General features: G+C 39.7%; 1 protein-coding gene across 3 annotated transcripts in view; it reads left to right on the forward strand.

Annotated features, from left to right (window-relative positions):
• Positions 1-766: 766 nt before the first annotated feature.
• Positions 767-21,688, forward strand: part of LOC124037229 (gamma-adducin-like) — a 28,894-nt gene continuing 7,972 nt past the window's right edge. The window contains exons 1-5 of one of the 3 annotated variants that reach the window (XM_046351896.1): positions 767-871; positions 11,503-11,780; positions 15,284-15,428; positions 20,581-20,732; positions 21,536-21,616. In XM_046351896.1, the coding sequence (XP_046207852.1) occupies positions 11,580-11,780; positions 15,284-15,428; positions 20,581-20,732; positions 21,536-21,616 (579 nt within the window). In that variant the 5' untranslated portion in view covers positions 767-871; positions 11,503-11,579. The other 2 variants (XM_046351899.1, XM_046351897.1) reach the window with 2 other exon arrangements.

Consider the following 21,688-nt stretch of genomic DNA (forward strand, 5'->3'; position numbering starts at 1 on the left):
GTTGGTTTCCTCCCACACTAACATACTTTTTGACCATCCCTCTCTCTCTCTCTCTCTCTCTCTCTCTCTCTCTCTCTCTCTCTCTCTCTCTCTCTCTCTCTCTCTCTCTCTCTCTCTTTACTATTGTTTTTTTGTTACTGTCCGTATTGCTATACTACTTCTCTATGCCACAATGTACTGAGTAAAATGTGCTATATATGTCGTGATGATTATTATTCTCCACCATGTGACTGATGTATTCAAGCAGGCAGCACAGTGGAGGGGGGAAGCAGTACTCTCTTACTCATCCACTCTAGAAATGTGTGGGAGTGTTAAGTGATAGTGGGTAAGCATTCTCTGCAATGTCCTCCGAGCTGCTCAATAAATGTACAAAATATCTGCACGCAGAAAAGGTTGAAAATATCTCATCTAGACAACTGAAAGTGGATATAGCCATAACGTATAAATTGATAAGATGATTTAGTCCATTGATAATCCCTCATTATTGTAATTTCATAGATCCCTATGTGCAACACTCCATTACAATTTCTCTAATTTGATATGGAGTATTTAGTCATTAAAATCCCGCTCTCCAAAAATGTTATATTGATTTTTGAGTAAGCTATATACATGTATGCCAGAACATATCTGGTGGGTGTGTGACTGTGTTGCTCCTCCCACTTTTGGACAATACAGTCCCATACAACAGATTGTTGTCTCCTCAACCTCCTCTGACAAGTTTGGAAGTTTTTCCCAGCAAGCTGTGCGAATGTGCATCACATGACATTGAGGAACAGATAGAGTAGGAGATGATAGGCAAAGCATCGGTCACTCATCCTAGTTGAAGCTAGATCAGGATCCTGGCAGAACTGTGGGAGTTTGACCTCAAAAGGTGAGTGGGGCAGCATTTGTTACGTTTTTACAATGGTTGAGACAAGTCAACTGAACAAGAATAGTAGTTTGTAACTGCAAACAGAGCAAGGCAAATGATATTTTATGTAATATCAGTGAATCAGGAAATGTTTTGAAAATAGCTTCTCATTTTAAGCAGTTACTTTGGACTTTATAAGGACTTGCTCAATGTTGTATCAAAATGAAAATCCCTTTCATGGGTGGGTGGAGTGAATCACATGTGAGTCTGTTAAGAAGGAAATGTCTGACTGAGAAGGCTTTCACTTACCAGATGTGTTATCTTATTCTGTATTACTCTATACAGCAATACTGTGTGTATAGTGCTGTGTATGCTATAGTACACTTTCTTAGGATAGTAAATGCTGTTTTTACAATGTTGTCGAGAAATAGCTTTATTGTTTGGCTATAATAGACCAGAACTACATCAGTTCCAGATGCTGAGTTAAGTCACGAACAGCTGCTTTCAATGAATGTCTCTCTCTCTAGAAACATTATACACTGGGTAAGCGTGTGTTTACTTTAGATGTGGAATTGAGGCATACAAGATTTCATAGCTAATTTGGTACTTTAATGTAGGTTTTCAGAAAACCATCAAGTTCACGTGCAGAGGGTGGTGACGCAAACCATCTTAACCATGTAACTGAGCGTTAGCAATTAACGTGTCATGTTTAAGTGATTACTTGGAACTTATTGGATATTTTCTACACAAAACAAGTATATTTTAGCCATGAATTTAACTCAAATAGTTGTCATGTTCTTAAAAGCAAAGTTATTTAGGTATACACGGAGTATACAAAATATTAGGAACACCTTCCTAATATTGCGTTGCACCCCTTTTGCCCTTAGAACAGCCTCAATTTGTTGGGGCATGAACTCTACAAGGTATCCCTGTTCCACAGGGATGCTGGCTCCAATGCGTCCCACCGTTGTGTCAAGTTGGCTGGATGTCCTTTGGGTGGTGGACCATTCTTGATACACATGGGAAACTGTTGAGCGTGGAAAAACCCAGCGGTGTTGCAGTTCTTGGGAAATACCGGTGCGTTTGGCACCTACTACCTTACCTTGTTCAAAGGCACTTTCTTTTGTCTTGACCATTCACCTTCTGAATAGCACACATACACATGCCATGTCTCAATTGTCTCAAGGATTAGAAATCCTTCTTTAGCCTGTCTCCTCCCCTTCATCTACACTAATTGAAGTGGATTTAACAGGGGGATTATAGCTTTCACCTGGATTCACCTGGTCAGTGTAGTTTGTCATGGAAAGAGCAGGTGTTCAGTTTTGCATACTCAGTGTACAGTATATCCTCAGCTTTGTCTTCTCATTGTCTATGTTTATATGATAAACCCACCACGCGTTAAATTTGGCCAGACCCTTACTCCAGCCCCATAGTCAACCGCACCCTAAACCACATCTTAGAGTGGAGGCAATCAAAAGAAAATAGTCTCGGCCAGGTCCTCCATGTACTGTAGATGAACAAAACTTGACCACTCTTGTAATTCTTCTTCATTCAGCTCAGTCCTCTCTCCTAGCCGTTATGTATACTGAACAAAAATATGTAAAGTTTATAGAGCTGGTCCTATTTTTAATGAGCTAAAATAAAGATCCCAGAAATGTTCTATATGCACAAAAAGATTATTTCTCCCATATTTTGTGCACAAATTTGTTTACATCCCTGTTAGTGAGAATTTCTCTTTGTCCATCCACCTGACAGGTGTGGCATATCAAGAAGCTGATTAAACAGCATGATCATTATACAGGTGCACCTTGTGCTGGGGACAATAAAAGGCCACTCTAAAATGTGTTGTTTCGTTCCACAACACAATGCCACAGATGTCTCAAGTTTTGAGGGAGTGTACAATTGCCATGCTGACCGCAGGAATGTCCAACAAAGCAGTTGCCAGATAATTTAATGTTAATTTCTCGACAATAAGCCGACCTCCAACGCTGTTTTAGAGAATTTAGCAGTACATCCAACCGGCCTCACAACAGCATCTGGCTTCCTCCACATCTGGCTTCGTCACCTGCGGGATCGTCTGATGAGAGGGAGGGGGGCTTGCTGAGGAGTATATCTATGTGTAATAAAGCCCTTTTGTGTGGAACAACTCATTGTGCTTGACTGGGCCTGGCTCCCCAGTGGGTGGACCTGGCTCCTAAGTGGGTTTCCTTATGCCCTTGCAGGCCCACCCATGGCTGCATCCCTGCCCAGTCATGTGAAATCCATAGACTAGGGCCTAATTGTTTTATTTGACTGATTTCCTTCTATGAACTATATCTCAGTAAAATATTTGAAATTGTTGCATGTTGCATTTATATTTTTGTTCAGTTTATGTGTTGATTCAACATTAATCTCTGCCAGTTTCAAATTCTATATAAAGTTGTGAAAATACTGTTTTTACTGCAACAATGTAAATTGCTCCAGGTCCCTAGTTTCCTGTACATGAGGTGTTACTTACCACCCACACTGCTAAAGTGAATAGCAGAACCATGTTCATAAGTATTGTGATGGTTTTGAAAAGATAAACATTGCTCCACTGTGGACTTGCCGTCAGAGGGTTTGTGATTTAAAAATGCCTTATGATTATGTTCGTCCATATAGCATGTTCTTCATTGTATACAAAGTTTTGCATAAATGTAACTGTTCGAAACAGTGGTCCTCTTTTTTGCACATTTGACATCAGTACACTTAGAACACTACAAGGGAAAAGAATAGCTCAGACCAAAGGCAGGAGTAGCCTTCAGTTAAGCTATGCAGTATTCAAAATCCTGAAATAGGGCTTCAGAAATAGACGTTTCTCAGGCCTTTAACACTGACTTGGTTATTACATTAGGCTCTCAGGGAAAATGACCTAAATGTCCATGATATGAGAAAGCTGTGTACCGCCCATTTACAGTGAGGTATCAATTTAATCAGGATTACCGAGTATTTCATTACATACAAAAAGCCTTGAAGTGGGTGAAACATTCAGTGGCTAAGACGCTGTATCAAAGCAAATGTTTTTAAAGTTACATTTTTATGCATATCTAGGGAGTTGTGAAGTGATGTGAATTTGTTAAACATTTGTCCATGGCTGTATTCTCTTCAAAGAACTGCTGTTGATGGATGTTTTTTCTCAGTGGAACCGACTTGAAGGCACTGTTGGTGAAATTAGATGAGGTATCCTTTTCCTCAAACTCTGAAACTATGTGGTAGGATATTTTACTGTATCGAATAAACTCATAAACAACACGTTTTTATTCTCACAGGGGGACTGTGGTTCTGTTGGTTCTAAACAGTTGGTATCAATTCGTTGGGGTTAGGGTCAAAAGTAATTTTGTTGATAATAAATTAAGGGGTTCCCCATCACAGAGGCCACAGGAAAATTACCATAAATGTAGGCATGGGATGGGACAGACATGGATGTAAAAGTGTCAGGCAATATTTCATAGACCCCAGAGAGAAAAGTTCCCCTTTCAATCTTTAAATAGTCAACTAGACACGAGAAAATCACCAGATATGATGTGACTGCGATTGGCTGATGAGAGGATATGACCTTTAACATTTTGCTCTGACAGAAGGAATAATCAGTCAAGAAGGCAATATAACCTGTAATTTTGTCTGGGGAGAATAGGATGTGTCCACCTCCTAGACTCCCCCTGAAAAGTGAGGTTTGGGGTAAGATATTGCTGATCTGCATATTATTATTTTTCTCTCACTCTCGCTCTTCTCCCTTTCCCTGAGATGACAAAGATTATTTTTCTGTCTGGAAGCCCGGACTTCACCATTGGACTTCCTGTGAAGAGTTTTTCTCTTTATCCCTTCATTAGAAAGCCACTATTATGCAGAAATTATTTCCTGTGTTTGAGCAACAGACTTAATAATGATACCTGTAAACTCTAAAGGACTCCCTCCAACGAACCAGAAGTCTTGTCAACTGGAAATATTTGGCAGAGTGGAGATTCCATGATTAACTTCAGCGATAACTAATGTTGTGTTACATTTCAGATTGGTACAGAAATTACAATTACTATAGCTTGAGAAATAAAAGTCAAATCCTTTAGAGAACGATGAAAATTAAATTTGAACACTACAATTGAAGAACAAAAAATAATTATGGGTGCTTCTGACAATCGAACAATTACCGACCCCAAAAAGGCATCCCTGTTTGTGTTGCTTTACAGTAGATGGTCTCTGATGGAAAAGCAGCTCAGGAAAATAAAAGGGAAAATTAACACATTGTGACAAAACCAAATGTAGAGAAAGATATGAATTCATGATTTTAGTAATTTCATCATGATAAAGTGTGTACTATGTCTTGCCTACCAGAGCTCTGGTTCAGTAGCTCATTAAAGCTTAAATCTCATTCAATTCCAGCTTAAATTTCTGTTTCACAATGACTTTTTGAGCTGTAAAAATATACTGTCAGGTAGTTATTATGCGCATTATGATAATGAGAAGAGAAAAAGGAAAACGACATATTGTAACTGATCCAAACAACATGCAGCATATTGCATCTTCTGGCGTGGATGTAAATACGTAACCTGAACATGAGTCTCGTCTAGTTGTTATTATTCTTAGAGTGGACATTTTATGAAGGTCATTGGAAGCCTTTGGAAGAGCAGCAGGACTTGTTTCTGTAAACTCATCCTTTTATATAAAGCAGCCTTTTGTATGGTTCCCTCTGTCAAGGAGTGAGGTCAAGTTTATGCCGTTGATGACGTAGGATCCCATGAACACTTTTGCTGTTATCGCTCTAGGTGTTGTCCTAAGATAGTGTGGTATTCTTCATGTCTATTAACTATTAATCAAGTGCTTTTGGAGTGTTGTATTTATGCACTTAGAAATCAATCATAAGAAAGGTGTGCTTGTTTTTCTGATATACTATATAGATACAGTACCAGTCAAAAGTTTGGACACACCTACTCATTCATGGGTTTTCCTTTATTTGTACTATTTTCTAGATTGTAAAATAATAGTGAAGACATCAAAACTATGAAATAACACTTATGGAATCATGTTTTAACCCAAAAAAGTGTTAAACAAATCAAAATATATTTTATTTTTGAGATTCTTCAAAGTAGCCACCCTTTGCCTTGATTACAGCTTTGCACTCTCTTGGCATGCTCTCAACCAGCTTCATGAAGTAGTCACATGCATTTCAATTAACAGGTGTGCCTTGTAAAAAGTTAATTTGTGGAATTTCTTTCCTTCTTAATGCATTTGAGCCAATCAGTTGTGTTGTGAGAAGTAGGGGTGGAATATAGAAGATAGCCCTATTTGGTAAAAGATCAAGTTCATATTATGGCAAGAACAGCTCAAATTAGCAAAGAGAAATGACAGTCCATCTTTACTTTAAGACATGAAGGTCAGTCAATCCAGAAAATGGTTACTACATGATTCCATATGTGTTATTACATAGTTGTGATGTCTTCACTATTATTCTACAGTGTAGAAAATAGAAAAAATAAAGAAAAACCCTTGAATGAGTAGGTGTTCTAAAACTTTGGACTGGTACTGTATGTACTGTATCTTACCGTGCACCTTATAAATGAGGTCTCTAGTAATAACACCAGACATCTGGTCAATGTTACACAAGAAGGACTGCCCTTCCAAAAAAATATCCAAATAGAGTTACAGAGAATGTAGGGGTTCAGTAAGAGTATGTTGAAAGTGTGTGTGTACGTGCACCACATTTTTTTGTGAGTGCATATTTCATTCCCCATAGGGTTGCAGCTGGGTAGCAATGGGGACTTGAAGGGTCATTCAGCTCTTAATTGAGAAAGTTCTGCTTTTCATTACATCAAGCCATATGTCCCGGTATCTGCCTTGCTGTGGACACTCCACTCTGCTTCCTGGAAATGTTATGTCAGTCACTGAACTAATCTCTCTCTCTCTCTCTCTCTCTCCAATTGTGTGTGTGTGTGTGTGTGTGTGTGTGTGTGTGTGTGTGTGTGTGTGTGTGTGTGTGTGTGTGTGTGTGTGTGTGTGTGTGTGTGTGTGTGTGTGTGTGTGTGTGTGTGTGTGTGTGTGTGTGTGTGTGTGTGTGTGTGTGTGTGTGTGTGTGTGTGTGTGTGTGTGTGTGTGTGTGTGTGTGTGTGTGAGACCTTTTGGACCAGTTAGATCAGTTAGAGGTCCTTGGGGCAGCAAGAAATGTTTACATTGGTTCATTGGGAGACCAAATTTTACTGTAAATGTTCTGTGTGTTTGCGAGCAAGTTATTGCATCTGCATTCGTATAGTAAGTTTATGTTATTAACTGCTCTTAAAAGTTGACATGAGTTCATGGCGGGATTTGTTGGAATTCTGTGTCTGTCTTTGTGTTGAATGGATTGATCTCTAGTTTTCTACAATAAAGCCAATTTCATGATTCAAAACAAAAACATTTTGGGAGTGTCACACCCTGATCTGTTTTACCTGTCCTTGTGATTGTCTCCACCCTCCTCCAGGTGTCGCCCATCTTCCCCTGTGTATTTATACCTGTTTTCTCTGTTTATCCGTTGCCAGTTCGTCTTGTTTGTCAAGTCAACCAGCGTTTTTGTTATCAGCGCCTGCTTTTCCCAGTTTCTTTTTCTTGCCCTCCTGGTTTTGACTCTTGCCTGTCCTGACTCTGAGCCCGCCTGCCTGATCACTCTGCCTGCCCCTGACCCTGAGCCTGTCGACCTGTACCTTTGCCCCACCTCTGGATTGTTGACCTCTGCCTACCCTGACCCTGAGCCTGCCTGCCATTCGGTACCATTGCCCCACCTCTGATTTCCTGACCCATGCCTGCCTTGACCTGTCTATTGCCTGCCCCTGTTGGAATAGTAAACCATTGTCTATTCCACGTGTCTGCATCTGGGTCTTACCTTGATTCCTGATAGTGAGTGGTTTGGACACAACCCACAGTGGGATTCCATTAAGAGTTAACAATTCAATATTATTATTTCCTGAATAGACTAGTGAATCACATTCCCAAGTGACCAAAACAGGGGACAGAAATACACATTTAATCACATAACAGTTTTAAAAGGATGCCAGCATTTACTATTACATTTAATTCAAGTAAGGAATACAATTTTGACATGAATCTGAATAAGTAATGAACTGTAATTTGAGGTTTTTTTATTTTCTTTAAAAACATTCTCTGGAACTTTGGTGACTACGAAGTCTTTTTTTTAACCTCCCTCTTTGAGCTGGATGTGTCATTGTGTAGTTCATGAATGCATAATCTGTGAGCAGAATTACTGTCTTACCTCAATTAGCCACGAAATTCCTAGTTTGAAAGCAGCTGTTTTTCTGGAAGCTGTGCAGCGCCATTTTCCATACATTTTTCCCCACATGTGCCAGCCCCCTAGCAATTTGAGTTCTAGCCAATGGGCATGCAGCCCCTCGCCATTTGAGTGACAGCTAGAAACAGATGCCCACACAGCAGAGCAAGTGAGAGAAAGCAATGACATGGTGCACATATTTACACATAGGTGATGTAGTACACAATTTTCAGTGACCACTTTTGGCTCGTGATCTCTATTTTGCTAAAAAAAAGTATACAAAGTACCAGAAAATCTCTTTCAGTAATTCAACCCTTGACTAGAACTAGAATAAATTTGACTGTGTCTGTAGGCTAATCAGCTAAGCAGGAGATGTGCACAATCACACAAGTGCTTTAGGGGCATATCACAATGTTGCTGTTCGAAATGTGATGTACATTGCCTTCAGAAAGTATTCATGGTATTCATAGCCCTTGACTTATTCCACATTTTGTTTTGTTACAGCCTGAATTCAAAATCGATTACATGTATTTATTTTTCTCACCCATCTACACATAATACCCCATAATGACAAATTGAAAACATGTTTTTAGAAAATGTTGCTAATTTATTGAGAATGAAATACAGAAATATCTCATTTACATAAGTATTCATACACCTATATGTTAGAATCACCTTTGAACAGTGATTACAGCTGTGAGTCTTTCTGGGTAAGTCTCGAAGAGCTTTGCACACCTGGATTGTACAATATTTTCCCATTATTCTTCTCAAAATTCTTCAAGCTCTGTCAAATTGATTTTTGATTGTTGCTAGACAACCATTTTCAAGTCTTGCCAGTGAATATCAAGCATATTTAAGTCAAAACTGTTATTTGGCCACTCGGCATCATTCACTGTCTTAGAAAGCAACTCCAGTGTAGCAACTCCTGTGTAGATTTGGCCTTGTGTTTTAGGTTATTGTCATGCTGAAATGTGAATTAATCTCCCAGTGTCTGGTGGAAAGCACACTGAACCAGGTTTTCCTCTAGGATATTACCTGTGCTTAGCCCCATTCCATTTATTTTTTATTCTGAAAAACTCCCCATTCCTTTATGATTATAAGCATACCCATAACATGATGCAGCCACCACTATGCTTGAATATATGGAGAGTGAAACTCAGTAATGTGGTGTATTGGATTTGCCCCAAACATAACACTTTGTATTCAGGACAAAAAGTTTCTTGGCCACATTATTTTCTGTATTACTTTAGTGCCTTGTTGCAAACAGGATGCATGTTTTGGAATATTTGTATTCTGTACAGGCTTCCTTCTTTTCACTCTGTCAATTAGTAGTATTGTGGAGTAACTACAATGTTGTTGATCCATCCTCAGTTGTCTCCTATCACATCCATTAAACTCTGTGACTGTTTTAAAGTCCCTATTGGCCTCATGGTGAAATCCCTGAACCGTTTCCTTCCTCTCCGGCAAGGAAGGACACCTGTATCTTTGTCGTGAGTGGGTGCATTGATACACCATCCAAAGTGTCATTAAGAACTTCACCATACTCAAAGGGATATTCAGTGTAAAAAAAAACTACCAATAGGTTCTCTTCTTCAGCAAAACAAATGGATGGAGTCATGATCTGTTTGACCTTAGCATATATGGATGTATTTGGGGGGGATATGAGAGGTCACATGGTTTCATTTTTTTCCACACAAATACACCCACTCACAACATGCGGACTTGCTTGCATTCAGGGATGTCATCTTCATCAGTCCATACGAGAGCTTCCATTGGACAAATGCAAGTAGGTCTCGCCCCGTTACGTTCTGTTTGTTTCGGTTTAAGAAACGTTTTGCTACATAATCGGCTAAATGAATTCGCCCCTGCAAATTTAGAAACACACACACAGCTGTTTACATGCTTACTGCAACGACATAGGGCGCACATACGGAGTAATATTTTACACGTTTGCAGGATGCACCGAAATCTGGAATACATTTAACACTTTTAGTCTCGATCTTTGAATTCTGTCCAGGACTTGTGGGGGTTTTCTGTCGTTAGATAGGCTACGGAGATACGATCACTGGCAAAAAAAAGGTTTGATGTTTCAAATAGTTACTGTATACAATGTCGCCTATTTCGTGTGGATAGGTTTAGTGCAAAGGGTCTAGGGTTACTTTGTAGCGCAGCGTATTGATAATACTCCTGGAAGTTTAAAGTTACGAGTCGATGGTCAATTCAATGATGGCATATACTGTACATGCTCAACTTTTTTTGTCGTGGTGCTCCTCAATGGAGTATCCTATTTCGTCGGTGAGTTGAGTATCTCCTTTGATTAAAGCGTAAGATGCATCATGCAGCACATTTTTCCTCTTCTTCTGTTGTTCCTTTCATAATATTACGTTGTTGGATCTGATTTTAATGTGTTAACTCTTACGTAATGGTATATTTACGGGACCTGGGTGTCTTTTTTGTGCTTCTTGCCGTTCGTATTAGCGGAACTCGATATATTTGACTCTTTGAACATATGGTTGAATTTTGATTAGATGTCTGTATAGAAAATAAGAAAGTTTACCGATTTTCTGGGCAGAAGTTATTATATTTGTGTAATACAGGAAATGCTCTGCTGCTGTTTTCCGTAATGTGCCTTTTCTGTATATCTTCAAATAACATGTTTAAGTTATCTGTATCTGGCTTTTCACTGCAGAACAGACACATTGAATAGACCACTTTTGACACCTTAAAATGGGTAGAATATCTGTTCTAATTGATTTGTTTAGCCTCCATCACATGCAGACCAATTTGTAGTTGTGTTGATAAGAACTTGGTGAGATATTGAACAGGCATAATAGAGCAAAATAAATCCAGGTCACAGACTGTTTTAACCCTTTACTTATCCCCTGTTGATTCCCCCCCCCCCTTTAAAACTTTAACACAATAGGTGCTAAATGCTCTCCCAAACTAGTTGATTTTATACGAGGCGATAATGCAAAGGCCCCCTGTGATATTCTATTGACATGCTTTCTGGCTGTTTGCATGACAGTAAACATTGGTGATTGATGTTCCCTTCCCCCACCCCACAGATTACAGTAGACACACAGGGGTTTCTCTGTTTCTCTGCAGAGATAGAGGTGGTTATGGTAAACCTTTTTTTAAAATGTATTATTAGGATCCCCATTAGATTTTGCAAAGGCAGCAGAAACTCTTTATGGGGTCCTGTGTGTTTTTCCTTCCCTGTGTGTTTGTTTACAACTTTATGCAAGCCTATTAGTTTACCTCCGCAATAAAATAATTGATTTAGTATGCATCAAGTTTCCTGTGGAATTTTTTATTAATTTTTTATGTCTAACATTGGCATCATCAGCACTGGTGGAAAACTAAAGTGTTTGTCTGTCCCCAACAGATTCCCAGTGCCAGCAGTCCTGGAGTGTGGCAGGTGAGGATCAGAGAGAGTGAGGCTGTTGTGAAGACTTGGACAGTATGAGTTTGGTGGAGATCAGACATACGGTTGGGTCCATGACCCTGTCCTTATCCAGCACAGACTCCAAGGAGAGGTACTTTGACCGGGTGGACGAGAGTGACCCTGAGTACGTCCGCAGCAGGAACATGTCACCTGAAATACAGCAGGACTTCAACATGATGGAGCAAAAGAAGAGAGTCACTCAGATCCTACAGAGTCCAGTATGTCTCTTGTTCTTTATGTGTATGTTTATGTGTGTACACAGTACAGCCATTTTCATTATCTGGCTGCAGACCATCAAATGGCCTGAAAAATGTTTCTCTTTGAGGTCCAGGCCTGTGTCATTGGCTCTAGTAGAGTAGATCATTGATTTCTTCAGTTTTCATTCTGATGGCTACATTTGAACTGATCTGCAAATAAAGAGGCTATTACTTTTACATTTTAGACATTTAGCGGATGCTCTTACCATTGAGGTAGCTAGGTAAGACAAGTCGGGCAACTCAGTCATATTAAGTAGTATGGTGTTTGTACAGTGTAAATCTTTGTTTGCAATGCAGTACAATGTGCTACTGTCAGAGGAAACAGCCAAGCTCCACTGCTGTGGTTTTAAATATGAACCAGTCCGAATAGATTTGAGCCTTATTATACTTTGCCTGCCAAATGTCCTTGTCAAGTTCACTGCTTAGCTCAAACATTTTTGTCAAATTTAATTCTTGACAGACAGAACAATATAGGCATGAACATAATTTTGGGCATCCACTGTATGTACACACATGTATATATGTACATACAGTGGATGCCCAAAATTGTTTGATGAGCTAAGCTGTGAACTTGACAAGTACATTTGGCAGGCAAAGTATAAGATAATATATACAGTGCCTTGCGAAAGTATTCGGCCCCCTTGAACTTTGCGACCTTTTGCCACATTTCAGGCTTCAAACATAAAGATATAAAACTGTATTTTTTTTGTGACGAATCAACAACAAGTGGGACACAATCATGGAGTGGAACGACATTTATTGGATATTTCAAACTTTTTTAACATATCAAAAACTGAAAAATTGGGCGTGCAAAATTATTCAGCCCCCTTAAGTTAATACTTTGTAGCGCCACCTTTTGCTGCGATTACAGCTGTAAGTCGCTTGGGGTATGTCTCTATCAGTTTTGCACATCGAGAGACTGAAATTTTTTCCCATTCCTCCTTGCAAAACAGCTCGAGCTCAGTGAGGTTGGATGCAGAGCACTTGTGAACAGCAGTTTTCAGTTCTTTCCACAGATTCGATTGGATTCAGGTCTGGACTTTGACTTGGCCATTCTAAAACCTGGATATGTTTATTTTTTAACCATTCCATTGTAGATTTTTCTTTATGTTTTGGATCATTGTCTTGTTGGAAGACAAATCTCCGTCCCAGTCTCAGGTCTTTTGCAGATTCCATCAGGTTTTCTTCCAGAAAGGTCCTGTATTTGGCTCCATCCATCTTCCCATCAATTTTAACCATCTTCCCTGTCCCTGCTGAAGAAAAGCAGGCCCAAACCATGATGCTGCCACCACCATGTTTGACAGTGGGGATGGTGTGTTCAGGGTGTTGCTTTTACGCCAAACATAACGTTTGGCATTGTTGCCAAAAGTTCAATTTTGGTTTCATCTGACCAGAGCACCTTCTTCCACATGTTTGGTGTGTCTCCCAGGTGGCTTGTGGCAAACTTTAAACAACAGTTTTATGGATATCTTTAAGAAATGGCTTTCTTCTTGCCACTCTTCCATAAAGGCCAGATTTGTGCAATATCCGACTGATTGTTGTCCTATGGACAGAGTCTCCCACCTCAGCTGTAGATCTCTGCAGTTCATCCAGAGTGATCATGGGCCTCTTGGCTGCATCTCTGATCAGTCTTCTCCTTGTATGAGCTGAAAGTTTAGAAGGACGGCCAGTTCTTGGTAGATTTGCAGTGGTCTGATACTCCTTCCATTTCAATATTATCACTTGCAGAGTGCTCCTTGGGATGTTTAAAGCTTGGGAAATCTTTTTGTATCCAAATCCGGCTTTAAACTTCTTCACAACAGTATCTCGGACCTGCCTGGTGTGTTCCTTGTTCTTCATGATGCTCTCTGCGCTTTTAACGGACCTCTGAGACTATCACAGTGCAGGTGCATTTATACGGAGACTTGATTACACACAGGTGGATTGTATTTATCATCATTAGTGATTTAGGTCAACATTGGATCATTCAGAGATCCTCACTGAACTTCTGGAGAGTTTGCTGCACTGAAAGTAAAGGGGCTGAATAATTTTGCACGCCCAATTTTTCAGTTTTTGATTTGTGAAAAAAGTTTGAAATATCCAATAAATGTCATTCCACTTCATGATTGTGTCCCACTTGTTGTTGATTCTTCACAAAAATATACAGTTTTATATCTTTGTTTGAAGCCTGAAATGTGGCAAAAGGTCGCAAAGTTCAAGGGGGCCGAATACTTTCGCAAGGCTGTGTGTGTGTGTGTGTGTGTGTGTGTGTGTGTGTGTGTGTGTGTGTGTGTGTGTGTGTGTGTGTGTGTGTGTGTGTGTGTGTGTGTGTGTGTGTGTGTGTGTGTGTGTGTGTGTGTGTGTGTGTGTGTGTGTGTGTGTGTGTGTGTGTATGTGTGTATATGTATATGTGTGTGTATATATGTGTATGTGTGTGTATATATGTGTATGTATATATATATATGTATATATATATATATATACTTCTTTTTTTGTAGTATAAGCAGTAAATGTTGCCTATATGCACCCATGATAAATGCATATATGCAATTGTGAATCGGAGGCATAGATAATCGAGCAGTAAAATGTGGTTAGAGATGCTGGTAGGAGGTGCAACAAACACATACCCGTAAAGTGCATGGAAATAAGATGAGCCCACGCATGTCTGTGATTGCATAACAGACCCCAACAAGTGGAACTTAGCTCATCACCATGGGAACCGCACTGAGATGGGGCGGAATGCTGGCGTTCCACCAAAGAGGCTTGCAGGAGAATCGTATATCTTGGGTATCCTTCCCAAAAAGACAACGACACTGTGGGTATAAATTAATAGGCTGGCTTAATGAGAAGGATACTTCCCAGTTACCTCTAGTGACATTGGCACAAAGAGGGTTTTAGAAGAATCTAATGTGATTTAATTCAGGAGGGCTTTTTTAGGGCTGAGAGTACACTGGAAGTACATTGTCCTAATGTGAATGGCTGAATAGACAGGGAGTTGGAACAGGGTCAAGGTGAGAATAATTGCATAACTACACAACAGTAGACCATCCCAGAAGTTGTAAGATTAAGATAACTTTCTTGGTCAATTGTACACAAGACTTCCACTTTGAACCCAACCCTTCTGAAAGACTCACATATACAGGTTTTTGGAGAGGTGCAGGGGCTGCAACACTGAGCACCCAGGAAGCTGTTGTGGGATGTTAAGGGTCCTTCTCAATGGTATCTAGGATTTGAAACCAGCAACCCTCCAGTTTCCAGCCCACTTCCCAGGAGATTTTTCCCAGCAGACCTGGGATTTGACCAAGCAACCATCTGGTTGCTTGTTCACCTTTCTAACCACTAGGCTACCTTCCGCCCTACTTCCTTCCCTCATCTTATTATTTGTGACCAGTGACCACTATCCTGGACTGGTAAAGATTGATAGATGTAAGCCAGTGGGACTGTTTTCACTCAGTCATTTTAATATGTCATTGTTTTGTTTCCAGGTGTTTAAGGATGAGCTGGAAGGACTGGTCCAGGATCAGATGACTAAGGGCAGTAATCCAACAGGGCTGCTGGCTCTTAGGCAAGTAGCTGACCTGATCATGGCCAGTTCTATGGGAGGGACAGGCTCCTTCACATCTCCTCTCAGTAAGTAGCAGTGTGTGTGCACACGTGAGAGAGTACATATGGGTCTGCATAGTCTTTCAGTGATGCATCCTGATTCTCTGCATTGTCAATGTTTTGGAACAAGGTATTCACTAAAACCTGTGACATTGAGAGCCCTTATGCAGCAAAATTCTGGTCAAGTACTTGTTGACAACATTCCACATGCCAAATGTTTCTCATAAGTTGCCCACATGTCCTGGACTTTATAATGAATTGCAGCTGTCTGGATTATCAATTATGTTTCCCTCCATCTTTCAATGGAGATCATCCACATAAAAAAAGTACTACAGTTTACTATAGAATACTACAGTACTTATTTTAGAATTCTGTAGTAAAATGTAGTATACTGTAGAATATTACAAAACGGGTGGGTCTAATAATGGATGTTGATTGGTTAAAACCGCATTCCAGCCGGTATCTATTCCACAATTTACCACCAGTATACTACAATCTGCAAAGACACTTAATTAATTACTGTAGTATATACACTACAGTTTTTTTTACGACAGTAATTACAGTGCATTCGGAAAGTATTTAGACCCCTTCCATTTTTCCAAATTTTGTTACGTTACAGACTTATTCGAAAATGTATTAAATAAACATGTTGCTTGTCAATCTACACACAATACCCCATTATGACAAAGTGAAAACAGGTTTTTAGACATTTTTGCACATGCACTATACATAAAAAAAACTAAAATAGCTTATTTACATACAGTTGAAGTTGGAAGTTTACATACACCTTAGCCAAATACATTCAAACTCAGTTTTTCACAATTCCTGACATTTAATCCTAATAATAATTCCCTGTTTTAGGTCAGTTAGGATCACCACTTTTTTGTAAGAATGTGAAATGTCAGAGTAATAGTTGAGTTATTTATTTCAGCTTTTATTTCTTTCATCACATTCCCAATGGGTAAGAAGTTTACATACACTCAATTAGTATTTGGTAGCATTGCCTTTAAATTGTTTAACTTGGGTCAAACGTTTCAGGTAGCCTTCCACAAGCTTCCCACAATAAGTTTGGTGAATTTTGGCCCATTCCTCCTGACAGAGTTGGTGTAACTGAGTCTGTTTTGTAGGACTCCTTGCTGGCACATGCTTTTTCAGTTCTGCCCACAAATTCTCTATAGGATTGAGGTCAGGGCTTTGTGATGGTGATGCTGCCACCCCCGTGCTTCACGGCTGGGATGGTGTTCTTCGGCTTGCAAGCCTCCCACTTTTTCCCGCAAACATAATGATGTTCATTATGGCCAAATAGTTAAATTTTTGTTTCATCAGACCAGAGGCCTTGAAATTCATCCACATGTACACCTCCAAATGACTCAAATGATGTCAATTAGCTTATCAGAAGCTTCTTAGACCATGGCATCATTTTCTGGAATTTTCTAAGCTGTTTAAAGGCAAAGTCAACTTAGTGTATGTAAACTTCTGACCTACTGGAATTGTGATACAATGAAATAATCTGTCAGTAACCAATTGTTGAGAAAATTACTTTTGTCATGCATAAAGTAGATGTCCTAACCGACTTGCCAAAACTATAGTTTGTTAACAAGAAATTATTGGAGTGGTTGAAAAACTAGTTTTAATGACTCCAACCTAAGTGTATGTAAACCTCCGACTTCAACTGTACGTATTCAGACTAGAGGTCGACCGATTTATGATTTTTCAACACCGATACTGATACCGATTATTGGAGGACCAAAAAAGCCGATACGAATAATCGGTTTATTTATTTGTAATAATGACAATTACAACAATACTGAATGAGCACTTATTTTAACTTAATATAATACATCAATAACATCAATTTAGCCTCAAATAAATAATGAAACATTTTCAATTTGGTTTAAATAATGCAAAAACAAAGTGTTGGAGAAGAAAGTAAAAGTGCAATATGTGCCATGTAAGAAAGCTAACGTTTAAGCTCCTTGCTCAGAACATGAGAACATGTTAAAGGGAACCACCAGCTTTCATATGGGTCCTCAATATTCCCAGGTAAGAAGTTTTAGGTTGTAGTTATTATAGGACTATTTCTCTCTATACCATTTGTATTTCATTAACCTTTGACTATTGGATGTTCTTATAGGCACTTTATTCGGACATGATTTGGAAAGGCACACACCTGTCTATATAAGGTTCCACAGTTGACAGTGCATGTCAGAGCCAAAACCAAGCCATGAGATCGAATGAATTTTCTTTAGAGTGCCGAGACAGGATTGTGTCGAGGCACAGATCTGGTGAAGGGTACCAAAACATTTCTGCAGCATTGAAGGTCCCCAAAGAACACGGTGGCCTCCATTGTTCTTAAATGGAAGAAGTTTGGAACCACCAATACTTTTCCTAGAACTGGCTGCCCAGCCAAACCAGGAATTCGGGGGAGAAGGTAGGTGACCAAGAACCCGATGATCACTCTGAGTGAGCTTCAGAGTTCCTCTGTGGAGATGGTTGTTCTTCTGGAAGACTCTCCCATCTCTGCAGCACCAATCAGGCCTTTATGGTAGAGTGGCCAGATGGAAAGCACTCCTCTAAAAGGCACATGACAGCCCGCTTGGAGTTTGCCAAAAGGACCCTAAAGGACTCTCAGACCATGAGAAACCAGATTCTCTGGTCTGCTGAAAACAAGATTGAACTCTTTGGCTTGAACGACAAGCGTCACGTCTAGAAGAAAACTGGCACCATCCCTACGGTGAAGCATGGTGGTGGCAGCATCATGCTATTGGGATGTTTTTCAGCGGCAGGGAGGCAACCCGAAGTGGTAACCCGAAGTCTAAATATTGCTGTTACATTGCACAACCTTCAATGTTATGTGATAATTATGTAACATTCAGGCAAATTAGTTCGCAAAGAGCCTGCCGGCCCAAACTGTTGCATATACCCTGACTGCTTGCACTGAACATAAGAGAAGTGACACAAATTTCCCTAATTAATATTGCCTGCTAACATGCATTTATTTTAACAAAATATGCAGGTTTAAACATCTATACTTCTGTGTATTAATTTAAGAAAGGCATTGATATTTATGGCTAGGTACATTTGTGCAAAGATTGTGCTTTTTTCAGCAATGCGCTTTTGTTAAATTATCACCCGTTTGGTGAAGATGAAGTAGGCTGTGATTCGATGATAAACTAACAGCCACCGCATTGATTATATGCAATGCAGGACAAGCTAGTTAACTACACATGGTTGACGATATTACTAGGTTAACTCGTGAAGATTGATTGTTTTTTATAAAATAAGTTTAATGCTCGCTAGCAACTTACCTTGGCTCCTTGCTGCACTCGCGTAACAGGTGGTCATCTTGTCGCGAAGTTTCCTCAAGGATTGCAATGTAATCGGCCATAATCGGCATCCAAAAAGGATGCTTACTGATTGTTATGAAAACTTAAAATTGGCCCTAATTTATCGGCCATGCCGATTTAATTGGTCGACCTCTAGTCAGGATCGAGGGAAAGATGAACGTAGCAATGTACAGACAGATCCTTGATGAAAACCTGCTCCAGAGCGCTCAGGACCTCAAACTGGGGAGAAGGTTCACCTTCCAATAGGACAACGACCCTAAGCACACAGTCAAGACAACACTGGAGTGGCTTTGGGACAAGTCTCTGAATGTCCGAGTGGCCCAGCCAGAGCCCGGACTTGAACCCGACCGAACATCTCTGGAGAGACCTGAAAATAGCTGTGCAGCGACGCTCCCCATTCAACCTGACAGAGTTTGAGAGGATCTGCAGAGAAGAATGGGAGAAACTCCCCAAATACAAGTGTGCCAAGATTGTAGTGTCATACCCAAGAAGACTCAAGGCTGTAATCGCTGCCGAAGGTGCTTCAACAAAGTACTGAGTAAAGGTTCTGAATGCTTATGTAAATGTAATATTTCAGTTTTTATTTGATAAATGTACATAAATCAAAAAAACTGTTTTTGCTATGACGTTATGGGGTATTGTGTGTTGATTGAAAAATTGATTAAATACCCAATTTAATCCATTTTAGAACAAGGCTGTAATGTAACAAAATGTGGAAAAAGTCAAGGCGTCTCAATATTTTCATAATATACTGTATACTATTGTTAAAGCTGCAATATGCAACTTTTTGAGCAACTTGACCAAATCCACATAGAAATTTAGTCATAGATCTGTCACTCATTAAAAGCAAGTCTAATAAGTGGTAGATCTGTTCTATGTGCGCTATATTTATGCTTCCTGGTCTTACGTTTCATTTTTGCCTTATTTACTTTCATTTTTTAACACCGGCTTCAAACATGAAAATCCAATCTTTTTGGTTATGGAAAATATATTTCACAGTGGTTTAGGTGGTACAGTCATTCTCTACACTATACCTGCAAGCAGTATACTTGCTTGAAATTAGGCAAACTCTTAGAATTTTAGCAACCAGAGCCATTTCTGCATAGTGCATATTTAACTGTAAATACTACAGTATACTGCAGTAAATACTACAGTATTGCCTGTAGTGGTTTTGCTGACTTTAGTCCGTAAAAACACTACAGTGAATACTATAGTAATTATACCGTAGTATAGTGTTTTAAAAAACACTAGAAATGTTTACTGAAACTGTTAGGAAATGTAAACATAACGGTTGTCTCTTATGGCTTTGAGGTGGAGGCAGCACTGTCTCTTTAGAAACCGTCACTGTTGAAGTGGTAGTAGAAGATTAGGGTTCCGTTTTGTTCAATGCCCTTTAAAGTATAAAGTCAAAAAATATATACTACTGAGAACAGCACTATTATGATCCAAAAGTTAAGCAAGGAATGCTGAGATGTAGTGATTTAATGAGAAAGTCATTTTTATAGCAATCGTTTGAGCTAAATGTTGTTAGAGGAACTTGAAAAGAGAGATGCAGAACATTTTAAGAGCTGTTCGTGTTGAACGAGTAGTCATGGAGAAAGCTAATTCCATTGACCATGTTATAATACAACGTGAACATGAAGAAAGCTCTTGTTTCATGAACATTCATAAATGTTATATCTCTGAAGTATTATGAATGGTTTAGCTTGTTTAGTTTGAACAAAGGTGGCCGTTTAGACATTTGTGGTGCTTGTCACGAAGGCTGTAGGGTGTTAGTGACTGTGCTCTCGGTCACACCAGTTCACCATGAATGCAATGCGTTTTCTCTCCAGGCACAGGGATGGTCGCCCCAGTCAATGACCTCTATGGGGAAGAGTCTCCATCCTTTACCAAAGGGGAGAAACAGTGTCGTTGTAAGCTAGCCAGTGTCTACAGACTGGTGGACCTTTTCAGCTGGGCCCATTTCACCAGCTCATACGTTACTGTGAGTAGGACCCACATAAAAAAAAACGTATTATGGCAACTTAATGTAGCATCAAGGAAAGGGGGATACCTAGTCAGTTGTACAACTGAATGCATTCAACTGAAATGTGTCTTCCGCATTTAACCCAACCCCTCTGAATCAGAGAGGTGCGCAGGGGCTACAGTATACTACAGTGAATACTATAGTATTTATACAGTAGTATAGTGTTTTAAAAACACTAGGAATGTTTACTGAAACTGTTAGGAAATGAAAACATAACGGTTGTCTCCTATGGCTTTGAGGTGGAGGCAGCACCTTCTCTTTATAAACCAACAGTCACTGTTGAAGTGGTTGTAGAAGATTAGGGTTCCGTTTTGTCGAATGCCCTTTAAAGTATAAAGTCTCTGAAACAGAGATGAGCGGGGGGGCTGCCATAATCGGCATCCATGTCTTCGCGCGCCTGGGGAACAGTGGGTTAACTGCCTTGCTCAGGGGCAAAACAACAGATTTTTACCTTTGTCAGCTTGGGGATTCGATCCAGCAACCTCTCAATTACTGGCCCAACGCCCTAACCACTAGACTCATAAGCACAGTATGAATCTTGATTACTGTAGGCACGTCATAATGACACATGGAGTGCTCAGTCACCCAAGACGCATTCTATTTTTGCAATTGGCAAGCATTGTTAAAGTATAAATAGTCATTTTTATCTTGATAATTGTCTATATCCAGTAGCAAATGATATAGCTGGTACAATGTTGCTCTTGGCAATGCATGCCTTTTGACATTTGCTTGTTATATAAGTTTTCCTTTCCCTTGTACAGGTCCGGGTTAGCAAAGAACAAGACCATGTTCTTATCATCCCACAAGGGCTCTCTTTCACCGAAGTGACGGCTGGCAGTCTGGTAGGTATAATGGTCCATGCGCTTTCATATTCCAGATACACATGGCTTAGAACGACCCGAGAAAATAACAGC

The sequence above is a fragment of the Oncorhynchus gorbuscha genome, linkage group LG06 (genome assembly GCF_021184085.1).
Source record: "Oncorhynchus gorbuscha isolate QuinsamMale2020 ecotype Even-year linkage group LG06, OgorEven_v1.0, whole genome shotgun sequence".
Taxonomy (NCBI): Eukaryota; Metazoa; Chordata; class Actinopteri; order Salmoniformes; family Salmonidae; genus Oncorhynchus; species Oncorhynchus gorbuscha.